The 19,705-nt window shown below is 36.6% G+C and overlaps 1 protein-coding gene across 8 annotated transcripts in view; it reads left to right on the plus strand.

Annotated features, from left to right (window-relative positions):
* Positions 1–19,395, plus strand: part of LOC309856854 (ubiquitin carboxyl-terminal hydrolase 9X-like) — a 163,198-nt gene extending 143,803 nt beyond the window's left edge. For 5 of the 8 annotated variants that reach the window (XM_082718524.1, XM_082718523.1, XM_082718522.1 and 2 more), the window contains 10 exons: positions 489–612; positions 1,587–1,812; positions 2,360–2,489; positions 8,911–9,096; positions 9,521–9,741; positions 9,828–9,916; positions 14,136–14,292; positions 14,440–14,652; positions 15,039–15,134; positions 16,154–17,708. In XM_082718524.1, coding sequence (XP_082574650.1) covers positions 489–612; positions 1,587–1,812; positions 2,360–2,489; positions 8,911–9,096; positions 9,521–9,741; positions 9,828–9,916; positions 14,136–14,292; positions 14,440–14,652; positions 15,039–15,134; positions 16,154–16,291 — 1,580 coding nt within the window. In that variant the 3' untranslated portion in view covers positions 16,292–17,708. Of the gene's footprint in view, positions 1–488; positions 613–1,586; positions 1,813–2,359; positions 2,490–8,910; positions 9,097–9,520; positions 9,742–9,827; positions 9,917–14,135; positions 14,293–14,439; positions 14,704–15,038; positions 15,135–16,153; positions 17,709–18,374 lie in introns of those variants that run through there. The other 3 variants (XM_082718527.1, XM_082718526.1, XM_082718528.1) reach the window with 2 other exon arrangements.
* The last annotated feature ends 310 nt before the right edge of the window (positions 19,396–19,705 follow it).

Raw genomic sequence — 19,705 nt, forward strand, 5'->3', positions numbered from 1 at the left:
TTCCTTTTTTCTTCAGAAAATGATTAGCCTCATTTTATTTTAAAGATTTAAAATTGAAGATTTCTGTTTTTGTTTTTGTCAGAGAGGGACAGAATGAGAGAGCATAAGCGAAGGGAATGGCAGGCAGGACAGGCAGAATAGGCAGAAGGTGAAGCAGACTTCCCACAAACCAAGGATCCCCATGTGGGACTCGATTCCAGAACTCTGGGATCATGACCCAAGCCAAAGGCAGATGCTTAACTGCCAGGTGTCTCAATGTCAGCACTTTTAATTCATTATGTTGAAGTCAAGTGTTAAAGAGCCCTGTATTTTTGAGTAGTGACACTCAGTATCTAGAAACATAGATGAGCTTTTATTCATAATTTAACTCAAACAAGAGTTTGAAACATGGTTTTGTGAAGTGCTAAGATAGAAACCAAAGATTACTTTTAGCTAAGATCTTTTTTAACATTGGGCTTCTTTGTTTGTTTATATGTATGTTTTTAAAGGACAAGATCACTTGTTGCCTGAAGCAGAAGAAATCACTATGATTAGTATTCAGCTTGCAGCTAGATTCCTCTTTACCACTGGATTTCACACCAAGAAAATTGTCCGTGGCCCTGCCAGTGATTGGTACATGGCTTTGAATTTTATTCATATTCTGAACTGCTTTTTTTTTCCCTAGCCATGAGAATCTTATTTCAAACATAGAATAAAAATTTGGTGGTAGTGTTGAAAGTATTAAAATCGCTTAGTCTTAGTATGCATTCTATTCAAAAAATGACTCCTATTTCTATTAAGTTTTACCTTTTACTGTTTCATCATGAAAGTCTTAAGCTTTATCTAGATCGAATTTTGACTTAAATTTTAAAATTTGGAAGATTTTTTTTTTTAAGATTTTATTTATTTATTTGACAGAAAGATCACAAGTAGGCAGAGAAGCAGGCTCCCTGCTCAGCAGAGCCCAATATGGGGCTCGATCCCAGGACGCTGAGATCATGACCTGCACTGAAGGCTGAGGCTTAACCCACTGAGCCACCCCATTATGGAATTTTTTTTTAAGTGTTCACTGTCTTTAGTTTCTAATTGTAAAAGTATGGAGGACACGGGGCACCTGGGTGGCTCAGTGGGTTGGGCCGCTGCCTTCGGCTCAGGTCATGATCTCAGGGTCCTATGATCGAGACCCACATCGGGCTCTCTGTTCGGCAGGGAGCCTGCTTCCCTCTCTCTCTCTCTCTCTGCCTGCCTCTCCATCTACTTCTGATCTCTATCAAATAAATAAATAAAATCTTTAAAAAAAAAAAAAAAAAGTATGGAGGACATTATAATACCTTATCTAACAGCTATTTTCAGCATCTTTCAGAATAAAAGATCACTCCCATCAGGAGGGGATTTGAAAATACATGCGCATCCACACAAGTTCTCATTTAATTCATTTTGACTATAGGACTATATCAATTCTGATACTGTACCTAGAACCAACCATGACCATTAATTGTAGAGAACTTTCTTTTTTATTTGATTCATAGAAGTTTGTTGGTTCACTATAAAAATCAGAACAGAAGCACATTTATAAAAGTTGATATTCATATATTTTTCTGTTTTAGGTATGATGCGCTGTGCATTCTACTCCGTCATAGCAAAAATGTGCGGTTTTGGTTTGCTCATAATGTTCTTTTTAATGTTTCAAATCGCTTCTCTGAATATCTCCTTGAGTGCCCTAGTGCAGAAGTGAGGGGTGCATTTGCAAAACTTATAGTATTTATTGCACATTTTTCTTTGCAAGATGGGCCTTGTCCTTCATCATTTACATCTCCTGGACTTACTGGTCAGGTAATTGAAAGCTTTTCTATAACAGTGAAATACAAGTCAATTCTTTTTCCCTGCAAGATAAAATCACTAAATATATGTGTTTGTTTTTCATGTATACCATATATATACAGCCATGTGTAAATTATTGAGTTTATTAAAATTATTTCACAGCAGTGCGTATGATTATTGAGTGCTTTCAGAATATAAGGAAAATTTTTTCCATTTATTCAGTTACTAGAAGTTATGTAGTAAGTATTCAAGATTACATATATTCAGGGAGGGTTTACTTTTATAATGGCTAAATTTGCCTATTTATAATGGGCTAAATATGCCTATTTAGCATAAAACTGTACACATGGATTTTATTTTTTTACAGTTAAAACAGTTAACATCTACAATGAAATTTCCATCTCTTCCATCTCTCTAAAGAAATTGTTTTTAGTAATTTCCTTCCTGATATTCCTGCCTAATGCAGTCATATATATGAACATACCCCTAATGCAAACATACATATGGGAAGTATCCTTTTCTCCATCTGGTTGCTAATAAAATATTTTATTCTTCACAGGCATGTGATAACTTAAGCTTGAGTGATCACTTACTAAGAGCAGTATTAAATCTCCTCAGAAGAGAGGTTTCAGAGCATGGCCGTCATTTACAACAATATTTCAATCTGTTTGTAATGTATGCCAATTTAGGTAAGAATTCTTTTTAATTCCATATAATGTATATTTCACATTTAGTACTAAATGATGAATGTATTTTAATGCAGTGATGAGATCTAATTTCTTCTGAAACAGAAGCAGTAATCCATATTTATGTAGTTAAAATCCATTACAGATTTTTTGTTAATCTTTTTTTTTTTTTATTTTTTTTTTAAGATTTTATTTATTTTTTTGACAGACGGTGATCACAAGTAGGCAGAGAGGCAGGCAGAAGAGAGAGAGGAGGGGAAGCAGGCTCCCTGCTCAGCAGAGAATTGTTAATCACTTTTTTTTTTTTTAAGATTTATTTATTTATTCATTTATTGACAGAGAGAGAGAGAGAGAGAGATCACAAGGAGGCAGAGAAGCAGGCAGAGAGAGAGGAAGGGAAGCAGGCTCCCTGCTGAGCAGAGAGCCCGATGTGGGACTCGATCCCAGGACCCTGAGATCATGACCTGAGCCGAAGGCAGCGGCTTAACTCACTGAGCCACCCAGGCACCCTGTTAATCACTTTTTAATGGGAATTTTCATGTTGGATTCTGGTAATTTATGCAGTCTTGCTCATATTTTTAATCTCCTAATGCTGGTTTTAAAAAAAACTTGTTTCACATACTATATCCCATATGATACAGATCAAAATTACATTTTCTGAAGGATCCCAGTCACATGACACTTGTCAGGTGTAGGAATCACTTCCTATGGGGCGCCTTTGTGGCTCAGTTGGTTAAGCGACTGCCTTCAGCTCAGGTCATGATCCTAAAGTCCTAGGATCAAGTCCCTCACTGGGGGGACTTGATCCCTGCTGAGCAGGGAGCCTGCTTCTCCTTCTGACCCTTGACCTTTCCCCCTCAATGCTCTCTCTCTCACACACACTGTGTCCCTCAAATAAAATCTTTAAGGAAAAAAAATAGAATCACTTATTAAAGAAGTTAGTTACAAAAAAAAAAGTTAGTTGCATTATATATATATGTGTTTTTATTAAAATAAATTGAAGGCAGTGAAAATGTACATAAGTTATTTCTGTTGAAATCAGTAGCTTCAAAATATGTTTTTCTCGTGTTGATTTCTTTTTAGTTGTTCCAGAGTGCTTACTTAAAATGTTAAGCTGTGGGGCGCCTGGGTGGCTCAGTGGGTTAAGCCGCTGCCTTCGGCTCAGGTCATGATCTCAGGGTCCTGGGATCGAGTCCCACATCGGGCTCTCTGCTCGGCAGGGAGCCTGCTTCCCTTTCTCTCTCTCTCTCTGCCTGCCTCTACATCTACTTGTGATCTCTGTCTGCCAAATAAATAAATAAAATCTTTAAAAAAAAAAATGTTAAGCTGTATTTTTTTGTTAGGCTTATTATTCTATTGTGTTTTGATTAGATTTTTAAGTTTTTTTAGTCATGCCCACCACAACTAGAGTATAACATCTTAGTAATAGGGGTTTTTTGCACAATAGTTCTTAGTCACTGTTTTTTGAATGGATGGATAGTCAAGAATATACATAAGAAATTTTCTAAAATTTTTAATATTCTTATAAATTATTGTTTATTAAGAGTTTAGGAAGAGGGTACCTGGGTGGCTCAGTGGGTTAAAGCCTCTGCCTTCGGTTCACGTCATGATAATTCATGGGTCCTGGGATCGAGCCCCACATCGGGCTCTCTGCTCAGCAGGGAGCCTGCCTCCTCCTTTCTCTGCCTGCCTCTCTGCCTACTTGTGATCTCTATCAAATAAATAAATAAAATTTTTTACAAAAAAAAAAGTTTAGGAAGAGTAAATTTCTTACATTTACATTACAAGTTTAAACATCAGTGATTCAGATTTTGATGCCCCCATAGCTCAGGATTACTAATCTTTTGAGATGTAGTTTAGTTGAAAATTTTATAATATTAATATATATTTGGGTAGAAGATCATGAGGAATTGATTCAGAGTTCATTTTATTTATTTATTTTTAAAGGTTTTATTTATTTGAAAAAAAGCAAGAAATATGAGGTGTAAGGGGCATCAGGAGACAGAGGGAGAAGCTGATGTGGGACTCCATCCCAGGACCCTGGGATCATGACCTGAGCCAAAGGAGATGCTTAACCAACTGAGCCACCCTGGCACACCCAGAGATCATTTTAATTACACATATTTTGTATCCGAGGTTAAATTGTTTATCCAGTCATTCCTCTTTGTAAAGTATAATCTGTATGAACTTAACTAATAGTCACTACTAATTACTTAATAGAAAACTTTACTTTTGTTCTCTTTTTTCCCTGTTGTTTCTGTAGTATATTATCCTTTTCCTTACGTATCTCTAATTGAGATTCTGGGAATCTTATAGTTAAGAGGGAACAGGGTATTACACAAACAAGCACACATTGTTTTTGTTTTTCTGGTACAAAAAGATACTTTTATTATAGCACAGGGACAGGATACATGGGCAGAAAGAGCTACCAAGTTTTATGGAGGAGATTATCCGTATTTTTATTCATATTTTTAATGCAAAACTATTAAATTTAAACATTCACAGTAATAATAAAAGGTTTTTGGTTTTGTTCTTGTTTTTTTAAGAGTGCACATGAAAGCATGTGTGGTTGGGAGGGGGGCAAGGAAAGAGGGATACAAGAATCTTAAGCTAGCTCCAGTGCAAAACCTGACAAGGGGCTCTGTCCCATGATCCTGAAATTTATTTGACAGAGAGAGATCACAAGTAGGCAGAGAGGCAGGCAGAGAGAGAGGAGGAAGCAGGCTCCCCGCTGAGCAGAGAGCCCGATGCGGGACTCAATCCCAGGACCCCGAGATCATGACCTGAGCCGAAGGCAGCGGCTTAACCCACTGAACCACCCAGGCGCCCTCAGTTATTGTTTATTTACAGATCATTTATTGGTCCATAGTAGAATTTATTGGTAATTTAGATAGCCATAAATAATTATGCGTTGATGAATCTTAATATTAAATCCTTGGGGGAACGCCTGGGTGGCTCAGTTGGTTGGACGACTGCCTTTGGCTCAGGTCATGATCCTGGAGTCCTGAGATCGAGTCCCGCATCGGGCTCTCAGCTCCATGGGGAGTCTGCTTCTCCCTCTGACCTTCTCCTCACTCATTCTCTCTCTCTCACTGTCTCTCTCTCAAATAAATAAATCAAATCTTTAAAAAAAAAAAAAATTAAATCCTTGGGGGCATTTGGTGGCTTGGTGGGTTAAAGCCTCTACCTTTGGCTCAGGTCGTGATCCCAGGGTCCTGGGATCGAGCCCCACATCGAGCTGTCTGCTCGGCGGGGAGCCTGCTTTCTCCTCTCTCTCTGCCTGCCTTTCTGCCTACTTGTGATCTCTGTCAAATAAATAAATAAAAATATTTTTTTAAAAAGATTTTAAAAAATACATATTTTGGATTTTATAAAGGTGAAACATTGCATATGCCATACATTCTTTCCTTTTCCATGAAAATTTTCACTTTATTTCATATTTCTCCTTAAACCATTTCTCCCATAATTTCTTTTTTTAATTGTGTTACATTGATCACCATACAGTAGGTCATTAGTTTTTGATGTAGTGTTCTATGATTCATTCATTGTTCACATATAACGCCCAGTGCTCCATGCAGGATGTGCCCTCCTTAAGCCATACATTCTTTTACCTTCTCAGTAAGGTCTGCAGCAGCACCCCCTAATCAAACATCTGAATATTTCAGTAATAAATACTCATTGTGTTACAGTGGCTGGGGAGTATCATAACAGTTAAAACCAGGCAGGTTTCACCAAAAAATATGTTGTGACATGAACATTATTTTTTTTTCTCAAAGATTGATTTAATTTGCCAGAGAGAAAGGTCACAAATATGGGAGAAGCAGGTTCCCTGCTGAGCAGGAGCCTGATGTGGGACTCAGTCCCAGGACCCTGGCATCATGACCTGAGCCAAAGGTAGATGCTTACCCTACTGAGCTATCCAGGCATTCCAACACCAGCATTATTTAAAACAAGGAAAAAAAACTAGGTTTTTCAGGATTTTTGAATTTCACATAAAACTTTGTGAACCTCTCTTTTTGGTCCTGGGAATACAGTTATGGCATAAAGAATTAATGAGATGGGGCACCTGGGTGGCTCAGTGGGTTAAGCCTCTGCCTTCGGCTCAGGTCATGGTCCCAGGGTCCTGGGATCCAGCCCCGCATTGGGCTCCCTGCTCAGTGGGGAGCTAGCTCTTACCTCTCTGCCTATTTGTAATCTCTCTCACTCTGTCAAATAAATAAATAAAATATTTTAATAAAACAAAAAGAATTTTAATGGAATATAAAATATTGTGATATAAGGGAAAATACAAGTGCTATCATACACATTCACGGCATATCTGAACTACACTTAAGAGAGTAAGAAGGGCTTGCTGGAGTAAGTAATAGGGAATTTATTTGTAAACGGAATGAATGGCTTCTTGGACAAATAAGTTACTGAAAGTTACTCAGTATGAATTGAATTGGTGAAAGATACGATATACAAGAAGGAATTAGCAAGATGCTCTAACACATAGTGTTTTGACAGGTCTTGTGAGAAAAAGTTTTTAGTTTATCATGAGGGCATTGAGAACCGTTATAGCACAGCAATAGTCCCCCCTCCATCCCCCTTCTCTATGGTTTCCGTCTGTGGTTTCAATTATATGCAGTGTGGTCTAGATGTGTATGATCCTCCCCTTGAGGTACTGACAGAAGGTCAGTGATAATGTAAGATTACGTAACAACATCATTCACACAGGCATTTTATCATCTCACATCATCACAAGAAGAATGGTGAGTAGACTAAGGTATTTTGAGAGAAAGATCACATAACTTTACTACAGTGTGTTGTTAAAATTGTTCTGTGTTATTGTTGTTAATCCCTTATCATATGTAACTTACAAAGTATGTGAGTATGGGTGAAAAACACAGTATATATATATAGATCAAGTCTTAGAGGTCTTGGAACATATTCCTGGTGTATAAGGGAGGCTTATTTATTAATATTTGCCTTAGAAAGATTGTACTGATTACTAGCTCATTCAGTAGTAGACCATTGGGACTCTTGATCTCGGGTTCAAGCCTCACATGGGTGTAGAGATTACTTTTTTTTCAAAGAAAAAGACCAAGATATCACTTGAAGTGAGAGAGTAGTGGTGCCATTACTGAGAGGAAACATAGGAAGAGGAACCCATTTGGGAAGATTAAAAGTATGTTCCACACTTAAATGAAGTTGTTCAGTGAATAGTGAGATGTGTATATCCAAATTTTAAATCATTTCAGTGAATGTATCTAATACTGTAGACTTAATCACAAGAAAAGTAACTAGGGTCAGGAGAATGGGAACTTTAAAGAAAGACAATCTTCATAGCTAGAAAGAAGAAACCACAAGTAAGATAAAGAAATAGCAAAAAAAAAAAGAGAGGTAGAAAGAAAATGAGAGAGGAAATCCAAGGTTAAAGAGTTTTGAGATGTAGGAATTAAGAACTGTTTTTACCTTCAAAGAAAGGTTGAGACAGGTACTAAATGGTCATGAGATTTGGAAAAATAAGGGAGGTAGAAATAGCAAATTTAGGACCCACCCCCCCGTTTTCTTTTTTTTTTTTTTTTTTTTTTTTTTTTTTTTTTAAATTTTTTGCATGAGAAAGGAAAAGAGAATGGTAGTTTACAAAAGAAATTTTATTTCTGATTTAATTTAGTTCCTGTCTTTACTACCTCACTTTGGATTTTTTTATTAATTTTTTTTTTTTAGGAGCTGCTGAGTGCCTCAGTCAGTTAGGTGTCTCCCTTTGACTCAGGTCATGATCCCCAGGTCCTGGGACTGAGCCTCTCATTAGGCTCCTTGCTCAGCAGGGAGCCTCCTTCTCCCCCTCCTGCTCTCCCTGCTTGTGCACATGCATTTTCGCTCACTCTCTCAAATAAATAAATGAACCCTTAAAAAGTAATTATTATTTATTTATTCATTCATTGGTGAGAGAGAGTGAGAACATGAGCAGGAATTGACGAAGGACAAAGGGACAGGAAGAAGCAGACTCCCTGCTAAGCAGGGAGCCCAGTGAGTTCAGTCTCAAGACCCCACAAGTCTCAAGAGCTTGTTGTGGCTTGTTTCGGAAATGCCAAGACCAGTGCTGAACCAATGACAGAAACATAACCAACCAAGCCAACCAGGTGCCCCTACCTTACTTTATAATGATGAGAGTTGCCATCTTAGGTCTCTAGATCCAAAGAGTATTATTTCCTTAGAGCTCAGTGTTACTGGAATCCCACAGTCACAGTTTCAGTTAGAATAATTAAACTAAATCAATGTTTTTTTTTATTCTGCTTGTATTTCTGTAGTCTAAACAGAATAGATGAACTTCCATAGAACTATAGGCATCTATATTAGATAATTACCTTTTATTAGTGCAACACTTGCATTCTACTTGCTTTTATTTCTCCAACATGTATTCTTCTCCCCATTTTGATAGGCATGGCAGAAAAGACACAGCTTCTGAAATTGAGTGTACCTGCTACATTTATGCTAGTGTCTTTAGATGAAGGACCAGGTCCTCCAATCAAATATCAGTATGCTGAATTGGGCAAGTTATATTCAGTAGTGTCTCAGCTGATACGTTGTTGCAATGTCTCATCAAGAATGCAGTCTTCAATCAATGGTAAAGTAGATTTTTACTCTATATCATAACAATAATCATAGACTTCTGTATTACTTAAATCTCTGAATATTTATAAAAATGAACTAAAGCCTGCTCTCTGCCACTCTGTCTGCCTATGTCTGTCTGTCTGTCTCTCTCTCTCTGACAAATAAAATCTTTAAAAAAAAGAAATTACTACCTACTCTGATAAATCCCTTAAGTTATGAAATTGTTGGCTTAAAATTTTAACTTTAATTTTTTGTCTTCATTGTTAGTGTTTGCATTTTTTTGGATCTTACCATCGTGGAATACATATGATTATTTTAATGAATATTTTACTGGACTTAGGAAAGTTAATTTATAGTCAGTTTTTGAAGTAAAAAAATCAGTATTACAATTTTTTATAGAAGTTAATTGGCTTTTTACTGATGATGATCTATTCTAGGTAATCCCCCTCTTCCCAATCCTTTTGGTGATCCTAATTTATCACAGCCTATAATGCCAATTCAGCAGAATGTGGCAGAGATTTTGTTCGTGAGAACAAGTTATGTGAAGAAAATTATCGAAGATTGCAGTAACTCAGAGGAAACCATCAAATTGCTTCGTTTTTGCTGCTGGGAGAATCCTCAGTTCTCTTCTACTGTCCTCAGTGAACTTCTCTGGCAGGTTAGAGGAAAATAAACATTCATATGTTCATAACTTCATTTAGATTCCTTTAAATTAGTAATTCAACTTTCTTTTACTTGTTCTAGGTTGCATATTCATACACCTATGAACTTCGGCCATATTTGGATTTACTTTTGCAGATTTTACTTATTGAAGATTCTTGGCAGACTCACAGGTGAATACATACTTTTGCTACCAGAATAATCACAATTTTTAGGTTCTAGAATTGAAATTACCAGCTGCCAAATATACTTTTATTTCTTGAAGCTCTGTTAATGTTTTATCTTAGAAGCAATAAGAAATTAGGAGTGCCTTGTTAGCTCAGTTGTAGAACATAGGACTCTTGATGTCGAGGTTGTGAGTTTGAGCCCCAATTTCAGTGTAGAGATTTTGTTTCTTTCTTTCTTTTTTTTTTTTTTTTTTTTAATTTGACAGAGTCACAGCAAGAGAGGGAACACAAGCAGGGGGAGTGGGAGAGGGATAAGCAGGTCATTTGCCAAGCAGGAAGCCCAATGCAGGGCTCAGTGCCCGGACGCCAGGATCACAACTGGAGCCGAAGGCAGATGCTTAACAACTGAGCCACACAGGTGCTCTATAGTAGAGATTCCTTAAAACTAAAATTTTCATTAAAAAAAAAAAGAAATAATAATTAAAAAATTAAAATGAAGGGGCACCTGGGCAGCTAGCTCTTCGGTCAGTTAAGCATCTACCTTCAGCTCAGATCATCATCTCAATGTCCTGGGATAGAGCCCCACATCTGGCTTCTTCTCCCTCTGCCATCCCCCTGTTTGTGCTCTCTCCTCTCTCTGTCAAATAAATAAAATGTTTTTTAAAAAACTAAAACAAATAAAATTTTGTTTTATTTTTAATGTTTAGACCTAAAGTTCCAGTTTCACTCTTAATATTATCTTATCCTTAATGTTTTCTTTTTCTTTTTCTTTTTCTTTTTTTTTTTTAAGAAAACTAGCTTAGGGGGCACCTGGGTGGCTCAGTCATTAAGCATCTGCCTTCCGCTCAGGTCGAGATACTAGGGTCCTGGGATCGAGCCCTACATTGGGCTCCCTGCTTGGCAGGAAGCCTGCCTCTCCCACTCCCACTCCCCCGACTTGTGTTCCATCTCTCTTTGTCGTCTATCAAATAAATAAAATCTGAAAAAAGAAAGAAAGAAAACTAGCTTAGTCTTTTGATAAGTATTTAAGCTCCATATAAATATTTTCAGATTATTTTATACATGAGGTTGTTTTATTGTTTTATTTCATTTTTAATGATTTATTTATCTTAGTGAATGTTGGCAGGGCAGTAGGGTACTAGGGAGAGGCAGAGAGTCTTAAACAGATTCTGCACTCAGGGAAGACCTCCACACACAGCTGGATCTTACCACCCTGTGATCACAACTTGAGCCCAAACCAAAAGTTGGATGTTTAACTGACTGCGCCACCAAGATGCCCCTGTACTTGTTCTTTAATTAGTTATATGGTAACATTTAGCTTCTAAAAGTAATCGTAGTCTGTTATAAGTATATGAAGAGTCAAAAGCGGTAAATTTTTTTTTTTTTTAATTGAGAGAGAGAGCATAAGCAAGGTGATGAGGGAGAAGCAGACTCCCCACTGAGCCAGGAGCCCCATGAGGAGCTCCATCCCAGGACCCTGAGATCATGACCTGAGCCAAAGGCAGATGCTTAACTCACTGCACCACCCAGGTGTCCCAAAGTGCTAATTTTTTAGAACTAAAGTAATTCTACTCTAAGTCTTTATCCCCAAATTCCTCTATATGTTCTTTGCCATGAAATTAAGCCCACAGGAATTTTTTTTTTCCCTAAAGTAGTTTCCACACCCAGTTGGAGCCCAGTACAGGGGTGGAACTCATCAGCCTAATAAGCTCAAGCACTGGGCTGAAATCAGCACACTTAACCAACTGAGCCACCCAGGAGCCCACAAGTTATGATGTAGAATTAGTTACCCAATATCCCTCATTTTTCTTGCAAAAGCATTATTTTATAATAGTTTATTTTAAAAGGAAACAAAACAAGCATATTGTCAGCCATTAGCCATGATCAAAAGAAAAAGATGAAAATACTTTTTTTTTTAAGATTTTACTTTTTTATTTGTAAAAGAGAAAGACACAAGCAGGGGGAGCAGCAGAGGGAGAGGAAGAAGCAGATTCCCTGCTGAGCAGGAGCCTGATGTGGGACTCAATCCCAAGACCCTGGGACCATGACCTGAGTCAAAGGCAGGCACTTTACTGACTGACCTGCCCAAGCATCCTACATTATTTTATAAATTTGTAGTGCTTAATCATTACAATCTTGAATTTCAGGGGGACTAGAAATACTAGACTTCTTGAATTAATATTTTAATTTGTCATCTAATTAGCCATCACGGATTTCAAACAAATCAGTTAATGTCAAAATGGCATTAACCAAAACCAGTCACCATGAGACAGAAATATTTAGAAGTTTCAACCTACATTTGTTTATTACTCAATATCTATTTCAGTATCATAAGAGAATTTATTTTTTTAATTTTATTTGAATTTTAGTTAGTTAACATACAGTAATACTGGTTTCAGAAGTAGATTTTAGTGATTGATCATTTACAGAGAATACCTAGTGCACATTCTACTACCTGCCCTCCTAAATGCCCATGACCCAGTTACTTCATCCACCCCTACACACCTCCTCTAGCAACCCTCAAGTGTTCTCTGTGGTTAAGTCTCTTGGTTTGTTTTTCTCTCTTTTTTTTTCCTTTTTTTTCCTCCTTTCCCACATGTTCATCTGTTTCTTAAATTCTACATAAGACTGAGATTATAATGAACATTTAGTGTATTCAGTTTACATTACAAAGTATCTGCTATGTGCCACACCAGTAATAGGCAATAGAACAGGTAAAGACGGGACGCCTGGGTGGCTCAGTTGGTTAAGCAGCTGCCTTCGGCTCAGGTCATGATCCCGGCGTCCTGGGATCGAGTCCCACATCGGGCTCCTTGCTCGGCGGGGAGCCTGCTTCTCCCTCTGCCTCTGCTTTCCACTCTGTCTGCTTGTGCTCACTCGCTTCTCTCTCTCTCTCTGATAAATAAATAAAATCTTTAAAAAAAAAAAAAAAAGAACAGGTAAAGACGACACGGTTTACAATGGTATATAAAAAGTAGTTGTAATAATGATAAGTTGGCAAAAATACCGACTGACTTCATTATCACCTAAAACTAAAGAATTAAGTAGAGTATAAACTACAATACCATTGTTTCCAAGATAAACAAGATTTAGATTATGAAGCGTATATACTGCAAAACAAAAGCACGAAACAGGTGCCTGCCTGGCTCAATCAGAAGAGCATGCAACTCTTGATGTTGGCGTAGGGATTTCGAGGCCCACATTTTGGGTAAAGATTACCAAAATAAATAAAAACATAACCAAAAAATTGGTTTTTTATTCGGAATATTATGATGTTCCAAGTAAGTAAGGTAAATGGTGAAAAAGAGTTTCTCTAGAGACTTTCTTTCTAAGTCCTCCTAAAAAAGAAAGAAGGCACATTTTGCCCACAAATAATTTTAAATTGGCTTTTGAGAAAAACAAGAAGTAACTGGATGTATAAAATGTTATGCTGATACTTGGTTAGAACTGCAGTGCAGTCTAATTATTAGCAAATCAGCCAAGTTTACTCTTGCCAGTAAAAATTGCTTTATGTGCCATATATATATTCTAATGATTTGAAATCAAGTTCATTTTGTAAAATGTGAAATTTTGTCACTTCCATAGTCACTAGACTCTGCTGTCTTTTAAAAAAAAGGAAAAAAGATCTGGAGGGCTCCTGGGTGGCTCAGTCAGTTAAGCGTCCAGCTCCTGATTTTGCCTAAGATTATGGTCTCAGGGTTGTGCGATTAAGCCTTCTGTGAGGCTCCGTGCCCAGTGGGAAGTCTGTTTGAGGTTCTCTCTTTATCTCTCCATCTGCCCCTCTGCCTCCTGCACATGTGCACTCACACTCTCCTTTATTTCTCTAGAATAAATTAAATCTTTTTAAAAGAATTCTCTAACTCAGTAATTTGATCGAACTGAAATTACATTCAACTGAAGCAGTCTTGCAGACATAGAGTTAACTTTAATCCTTATTTTAATATTACTGATGCATTTAATTTATAGTTAGCAAAATAATACTGGGTTAATAATGTGAGTAAGACTTCAGACTTTTCAGTCAGACTTTAGCCATCTTTCCACCTTGCTGGCTTTATGACAGTAGGCAAACTGAATTCTGTACTTGTTTTTTCATCTTTTAAATGGGTTTATTCCTTAGGTAATTAACTCTAGGGTTAAATGATTTGATGATTACATCAAAATATATATAAATGGCACAGTGTTAGCTACCAAATACTACAAATATTTATATTTGATTCTTTTTTAGAATTCATAATGCACTTAAAGGAATCCCAGATGATCGAGATGGTTTGTTTGATACAATTCAGCGCTCTAAGAATCACTATCAAAAAAGAGCATACCAGTGTATAAAATGTATGGTAGCACTCTTTAGCAATTGTGCTGTTGCTTATCAAATATTACAGGTGAGAATTATTTTCTCAAATCATGTAATAACCTGTGTCATAATTAAGAACTGCTTTAAAAGAATTGTGAAAATTTGGACTTAGAAGTTAAGTTAACATTGAAAATTGTTCTAAATTATTTCTTTTTTTTTTCCCCCTCTTTTGAAGGGTAATGGAGATCTTAAAAGAAAGTGGACCTGGGCAGTGGAATGGCTTGGAGATGAACTTGAAAGAAGACCATATACTGGCAATCCTCAATATGCTTACAATAACTGGTCTCCTCCAGTGCAAAGCAATGAAACATCAAATGGCTATTTTTTGGAGAGATCACATAGTGCAAGGATGACTCTTGCAAAAGCTTGTGAACTCTGCCCAGAGGAGGTAAAAAAAAAAGCCACCAAAGGGTAGCAGATAAAAATGGAAGAAAAAAAAGTAATTTTTTATATATATAGGCCAGTGTTTATTTCAAAAAATTGTGTTGCAGTTTTGTTGGCTTTAATGTCTTTGTTGCTTGATTTTGTTTTTAAAAAATCAAATAAACTTAGTAACTCCTTTGTTAGAGAAATTCCTGTGAAATTTTCTAAAAATTATATACCTGGAAAAATCTAATTTTTTTCTCTAATCGTTAGTTATTTTATTTGCTTTAAATGAAAAAATGGTAAACAGTCAACTGGTAACATTTTTTAAACTTTTTTCTCAAAGAGTAATTAAAATAAATTTAAAGCTGTTTGCATAATCAAATTACTAATCTCTTAATTTAAAATTAGGAGCCAGATGATCAAGATGCTCCAGATGAGCATGAGTCATCTCTACCAGAAGATACCCCATTGTATCTTCATTCATCTGGATCTCATTGTCAACAGGTAAGTAAGACTTCAGTGGGTTGTTTTTTTGTTTTTGTTTTTATTCAGTAAGTTTTTGTACTTTACCAAAAAAAGAGAATTTAGTTATTTTTCTTACATGTTTTGTAAATTTTCATCTCTGACTACGAAGTAATAAAGGGATTATTCATAATAGCTTTGCCAGGATGATCAGAGAAAGAGAATGGTTATAGTTGGGGTCATGTTGCAGCATGTTTCAGTCTACCCTTATCGCATTTTTCCTGCCAGTTAGGTAATACTCTTATGCTATTATAGTTAATAAAAATATGTGATCCTTCATATGAACATAAAATTAATAACCGTTGAAGAAACGACAAGACAAACATCTTGGTTACCTTTGCCCCAATATTCCTTTGCAGTAAAAATGTTGTACAAAATCAATTTGAGTGATTTCACTAGATGATGAGGCATTGGGGAAAAATGATAACTGGTAAGAAATATACATGAACAGTTCACCTTTCATTGAAAAACAAGAATTTGGAGAAATGTTTCAGGAAAGATTGTCCTAAGTTTAAATCACAAACATGACTAAGTAAGGTCTTTAAATTTAATATGCCTCAGAATCATGTAAAGGCACTTGATAAAAACAGGTGACTAAGTTCCAACTCCAGGATTTCTGACTGTCAAAGGTGGAATATAAGACTATATTCTGACAAGTTTCCAGTTGATACTGATGCTGCTGGTCTGTGGACCACAGTGAGAGTACCAATTCTATTAGTGGAGTATTTGGTGAGAAACACTTTTAAAATACTTCCCTTGTGAAAGTAGAATCCAGTTTTAACATAAAGGCACATTTTCTTGAAACAGTTTATTATATCATACTTAAATTCCTTAGAATTTTAGAACTGAAATATAGAGTAATTTATATCTACTACATTATTGTTTATAGATAAATCCCTAGAACAGACATGTCTACTTTTACACAAACTTTATCCTATGATTTTTTATTTTAATTTTAATATATGAAAAGTTTGACATAATGCTCTCTTTCACCCTCTCAGAATAATCATGTGCATGGACAGCCATATACAGGGCCAGCAGCACAACACTTGAACAACCACCAAAAAACTGGCCAACACACACAAGAAAATTTTGAAAGCAATGAAGAAGTATCCTTATCTCAAATGAAGGATCAGTGAAATACCTATCATTAACTGCTTTCTTAAGACCATGCACTCAGGCCTTACTGTCCAAACTTTTTCTATGTCTGGCTGATATTCAAAACAAGAGAAACTGTTCAGCATGGAGTAGAAAGTCTATTCACTGTCTCATTTGCAGAAATTTGTTGTCAATATATATAAGCCACCTGCAGGGGAAAGTGTATAATGTTTTGTATTAAATGGCTGATACTAATATGTAAATGGCAAAGATGTATATAGTATATTAATGTTTGACTATTAATTCTTAACCAAGAGAATTTTTTTTTTTTGATGAAGAGTCACAGTTCTACAGAAAAGTAATTTTCTTGTTTTGTTGCTGCATTCTGCATCCAGTATTGTCTGCTTCATGGCAATTGGATCAAATCCTTTACCAAAAATAAAACCAAAAAAGATAATATAAAACAGCCCATCCATAACAGTCACACCCTTGGTTTCTTATTAATTCTTAGTTACTAGAGCCATGTAAGGCTGTTTGGTAACCTCAAATTGTATGGATGGTGTGGAAAAACTGGTGATGTAACATTGTGTCTGGATATTTTTCATTACCTTTTTATTCTGGTTAATCAGTTTAAAGCTATAATGATGCTATAACATTTAGCATGGTGTCACACTAAGTTTGTGTAGCCAGTGAAGACAAAATCATCTGAATGATCGCAGTTTCCCCTAAAGTGACAGTTTTGTTACCTAGAGGTTTTTATTTCTTACACGTAGCATACATACAAAACAAGAGGAAAAATGTGACAGAGAGGTAGTTTTCAGTTACTCATATATTGTTTATATTTAAAGTTTGACAATTCAGTCTCTTGATGGGAAAAAGAATGTGTAAGTATTGGTTATAGGAATTTTTTTAAAAATTAAAAAGAATATGCAAGCTTTTGCTACCCCAGAACGTATGGAGCATAATAGATGACTGTTTTTTGTGTGCTTGTTTTGTTTTACAATAGAGTTTATTAGGTGATACTTTTACAGAAGCCCAGTGAGGGTGGACATCATCAGAATCCTACAATATTTTGAAGTACCATTGTACCTAGATATCTGGCTGGTTTTCTAGTCAGTCACAATTCTACTTGAAAGCAAGAATTGTCCTATTTCCTTTTCCATTCCAAAACTCTTAAGTTGTGGTATTTAATTAAAAAGCATATAACTTCTGGTTAGTTAATATAATTCTGAAGTACTATTTTAGAATAAACATTTGTTTCGGGATTCTATAACTCATGAGTTAATACCATATTTAAAAAAGAATTGGTAACTTTTGAATGTGTGTACTATTTTGAAACCTGTCTAAAAACCAAATATCCTGCAATACAGCCTGTCCTATACTATTTAAATATTTTGCTGTTTTGTTTTATAGAAATTATTTTGCTGAATTCACAAATAGAATTTGATTTAAGAAGAATTTGTCTTTTGTGGGCTTTTTTGTTACTTTTTTGTTCTTAAATATTATACATTAAAATTAATTAATTAATTATATTGGCATGATACTGAATCCAGCATTTCAGACATCGCATCTTAGCGCTTAAAATTATTTACTCTTTGGGGAGCCTGGATGGCTCAGGTTAAGCATCTGCCTTCAGCTTAGGCCATGATTTCAGGGTACTGGGATCAACCTATTTCTGGCTCCCAGCTCAGGAGGGAGTCTGCTTTTCCCTCTCTGTGCCTCCCTGCTCATGCTTTCTCTCTCAAATAAATAAATAAAATCTTTTTTTTTTTTTTAATAATTTACTGTTTACCCTTTATGAATTTAGAAAAAAGAAAATAAAGTGTTGGTACTTTTAAAAATCCTAAATTAATCAGTCTTATACTTTTGTCACATTTTTGCAGTCAGTTCTTACTATGTACAACAGTATATAGAGTCACAGGGAACAGTTAAGGAACATTGAGCCTTTATTCCTTAGGAAATGCTGGGTTAGGATCCTGTAAGCGTCTACTCACATGTTCGTGTACCAATCAGTACATAACTTTATTTGTGCTTCTGTTTAAAGCTCTTCATTTGTCAAATGTTACTGATTAACATTGAACTCAGTGCCAAATCCACTTTTTTTTTTTTTTTTTTTTTTTAAAGTCCCATTGCAGGGCTTAAACTCATGACTCGGATCAAGAGATCAAGATGTGCTCAGAAATCAAGAGTCAGATACCTAACTGAGTGAGCCACCCAGGTGCCCCAGACCTGTAACTCATTCTTAAACAGTCCCTATCTATAATGTAATTTCTCTTGAAAGCATAGCACATAGACTACTTGTGCTTTAAAAACACTGGGTAATGTGCATGGCTTAAGCACTTTTCTTGGGGGCCATTTTTTAAACAGGAAAATTACCACTAAAAAGAAAAAAAGAATAGCATGTGACACTCAGTAGATCCAAAGTCTGTGAAAGCTGAAATAAGAAGGCAAATTTTCAACCTTATTCAGTCTGAGAGCATTCATATCAGGCACCTAAAAATTTCTGCTGTTCTGTAACTCTCAGTAAATGGCCACACAAAAGTACTGATTTTGAGGTTATCAAGAAATTTTACTGGGGTGCCTGGGTGGCTCAATCAGTTAAGGGTTCAGTTTACAATCTCAAAGCTGTGAGATCAAGTGCTGCATTGGGCTCCACACTTGGTAGGAATTCTCAATCCCTCTCCCTCTGCCCTCCTTCTGCTTGCATGCACACTCTCTCTAAAATAACTCTTTAAAAACACAAAAAAGTTTGGGGCGTGTGGGTGACTCAGTGGGTTAAGCCTTTGCCTTCGGCTTAGCTCATGGTCTCAGGGTCCTGGGATCGAGCCCCGCCTCTGGCTCTCTGCTCAGTGGGGAGCCTGCTTCCCTATCTCTTTGCCTGCCTCTCTGCCTACTTGTGATCTCTAAATATCAAATAAATAAATAACGTCTTTTAAAAAAAAGTTTTGGGGTGCCTGTTAACCCTCTGCCTTGGCTCAAGTCATGATCTCAGAGTCCTTGGATCGAGCCCCACATCGGGGCTGCAGGGAGCCTGCTTCACTGCCTCTCTCTCTGCCTGCCTCTCTGCCTACTTGTGATCCCTCCCTCTTTCTGTCAAGTAAATAAATAAATTAAATAAATAAATAAAAATCTTTATTTAAAAAAAGTTTTGGGGCACCTGGGTGGCTCAGTGGGTTGGGCCGCTGCCTTTGGCTCAGGGTCCTGGGATCGAGCCCCACAAAGGGCTCTTCACTCAGTGGGGAGCCTGCTTCCTCCTCTCTCTCTGCCTGTCTCTCTGCCTTCTTATGACCTCTGTCCGTCAAATAAATAAATAAAATCTTTAAAAAAGAAAAAGACTTGGGGCGCCTGGGTGGCTCAGTGGGTTAAGCCGCTGCCTTCGGCTCAGGTCATGATTCCAGGGTCCTGGGATCGAGTCCCGCATCGGGCTCTCTGCTCAGCAGGGAGCCTGCTTCCTC

Source organism: Mustela nivalis (assembly GCF_964662115.1).
Source record: "Mustela nivalis genome assembly, chromosome: Y".
Lineage (NCBI taxonomy): Eukaryota > Metazoa > Chordata > Mammalia > Carnivora > Mustelidae > Mustela > Mustela nivalis.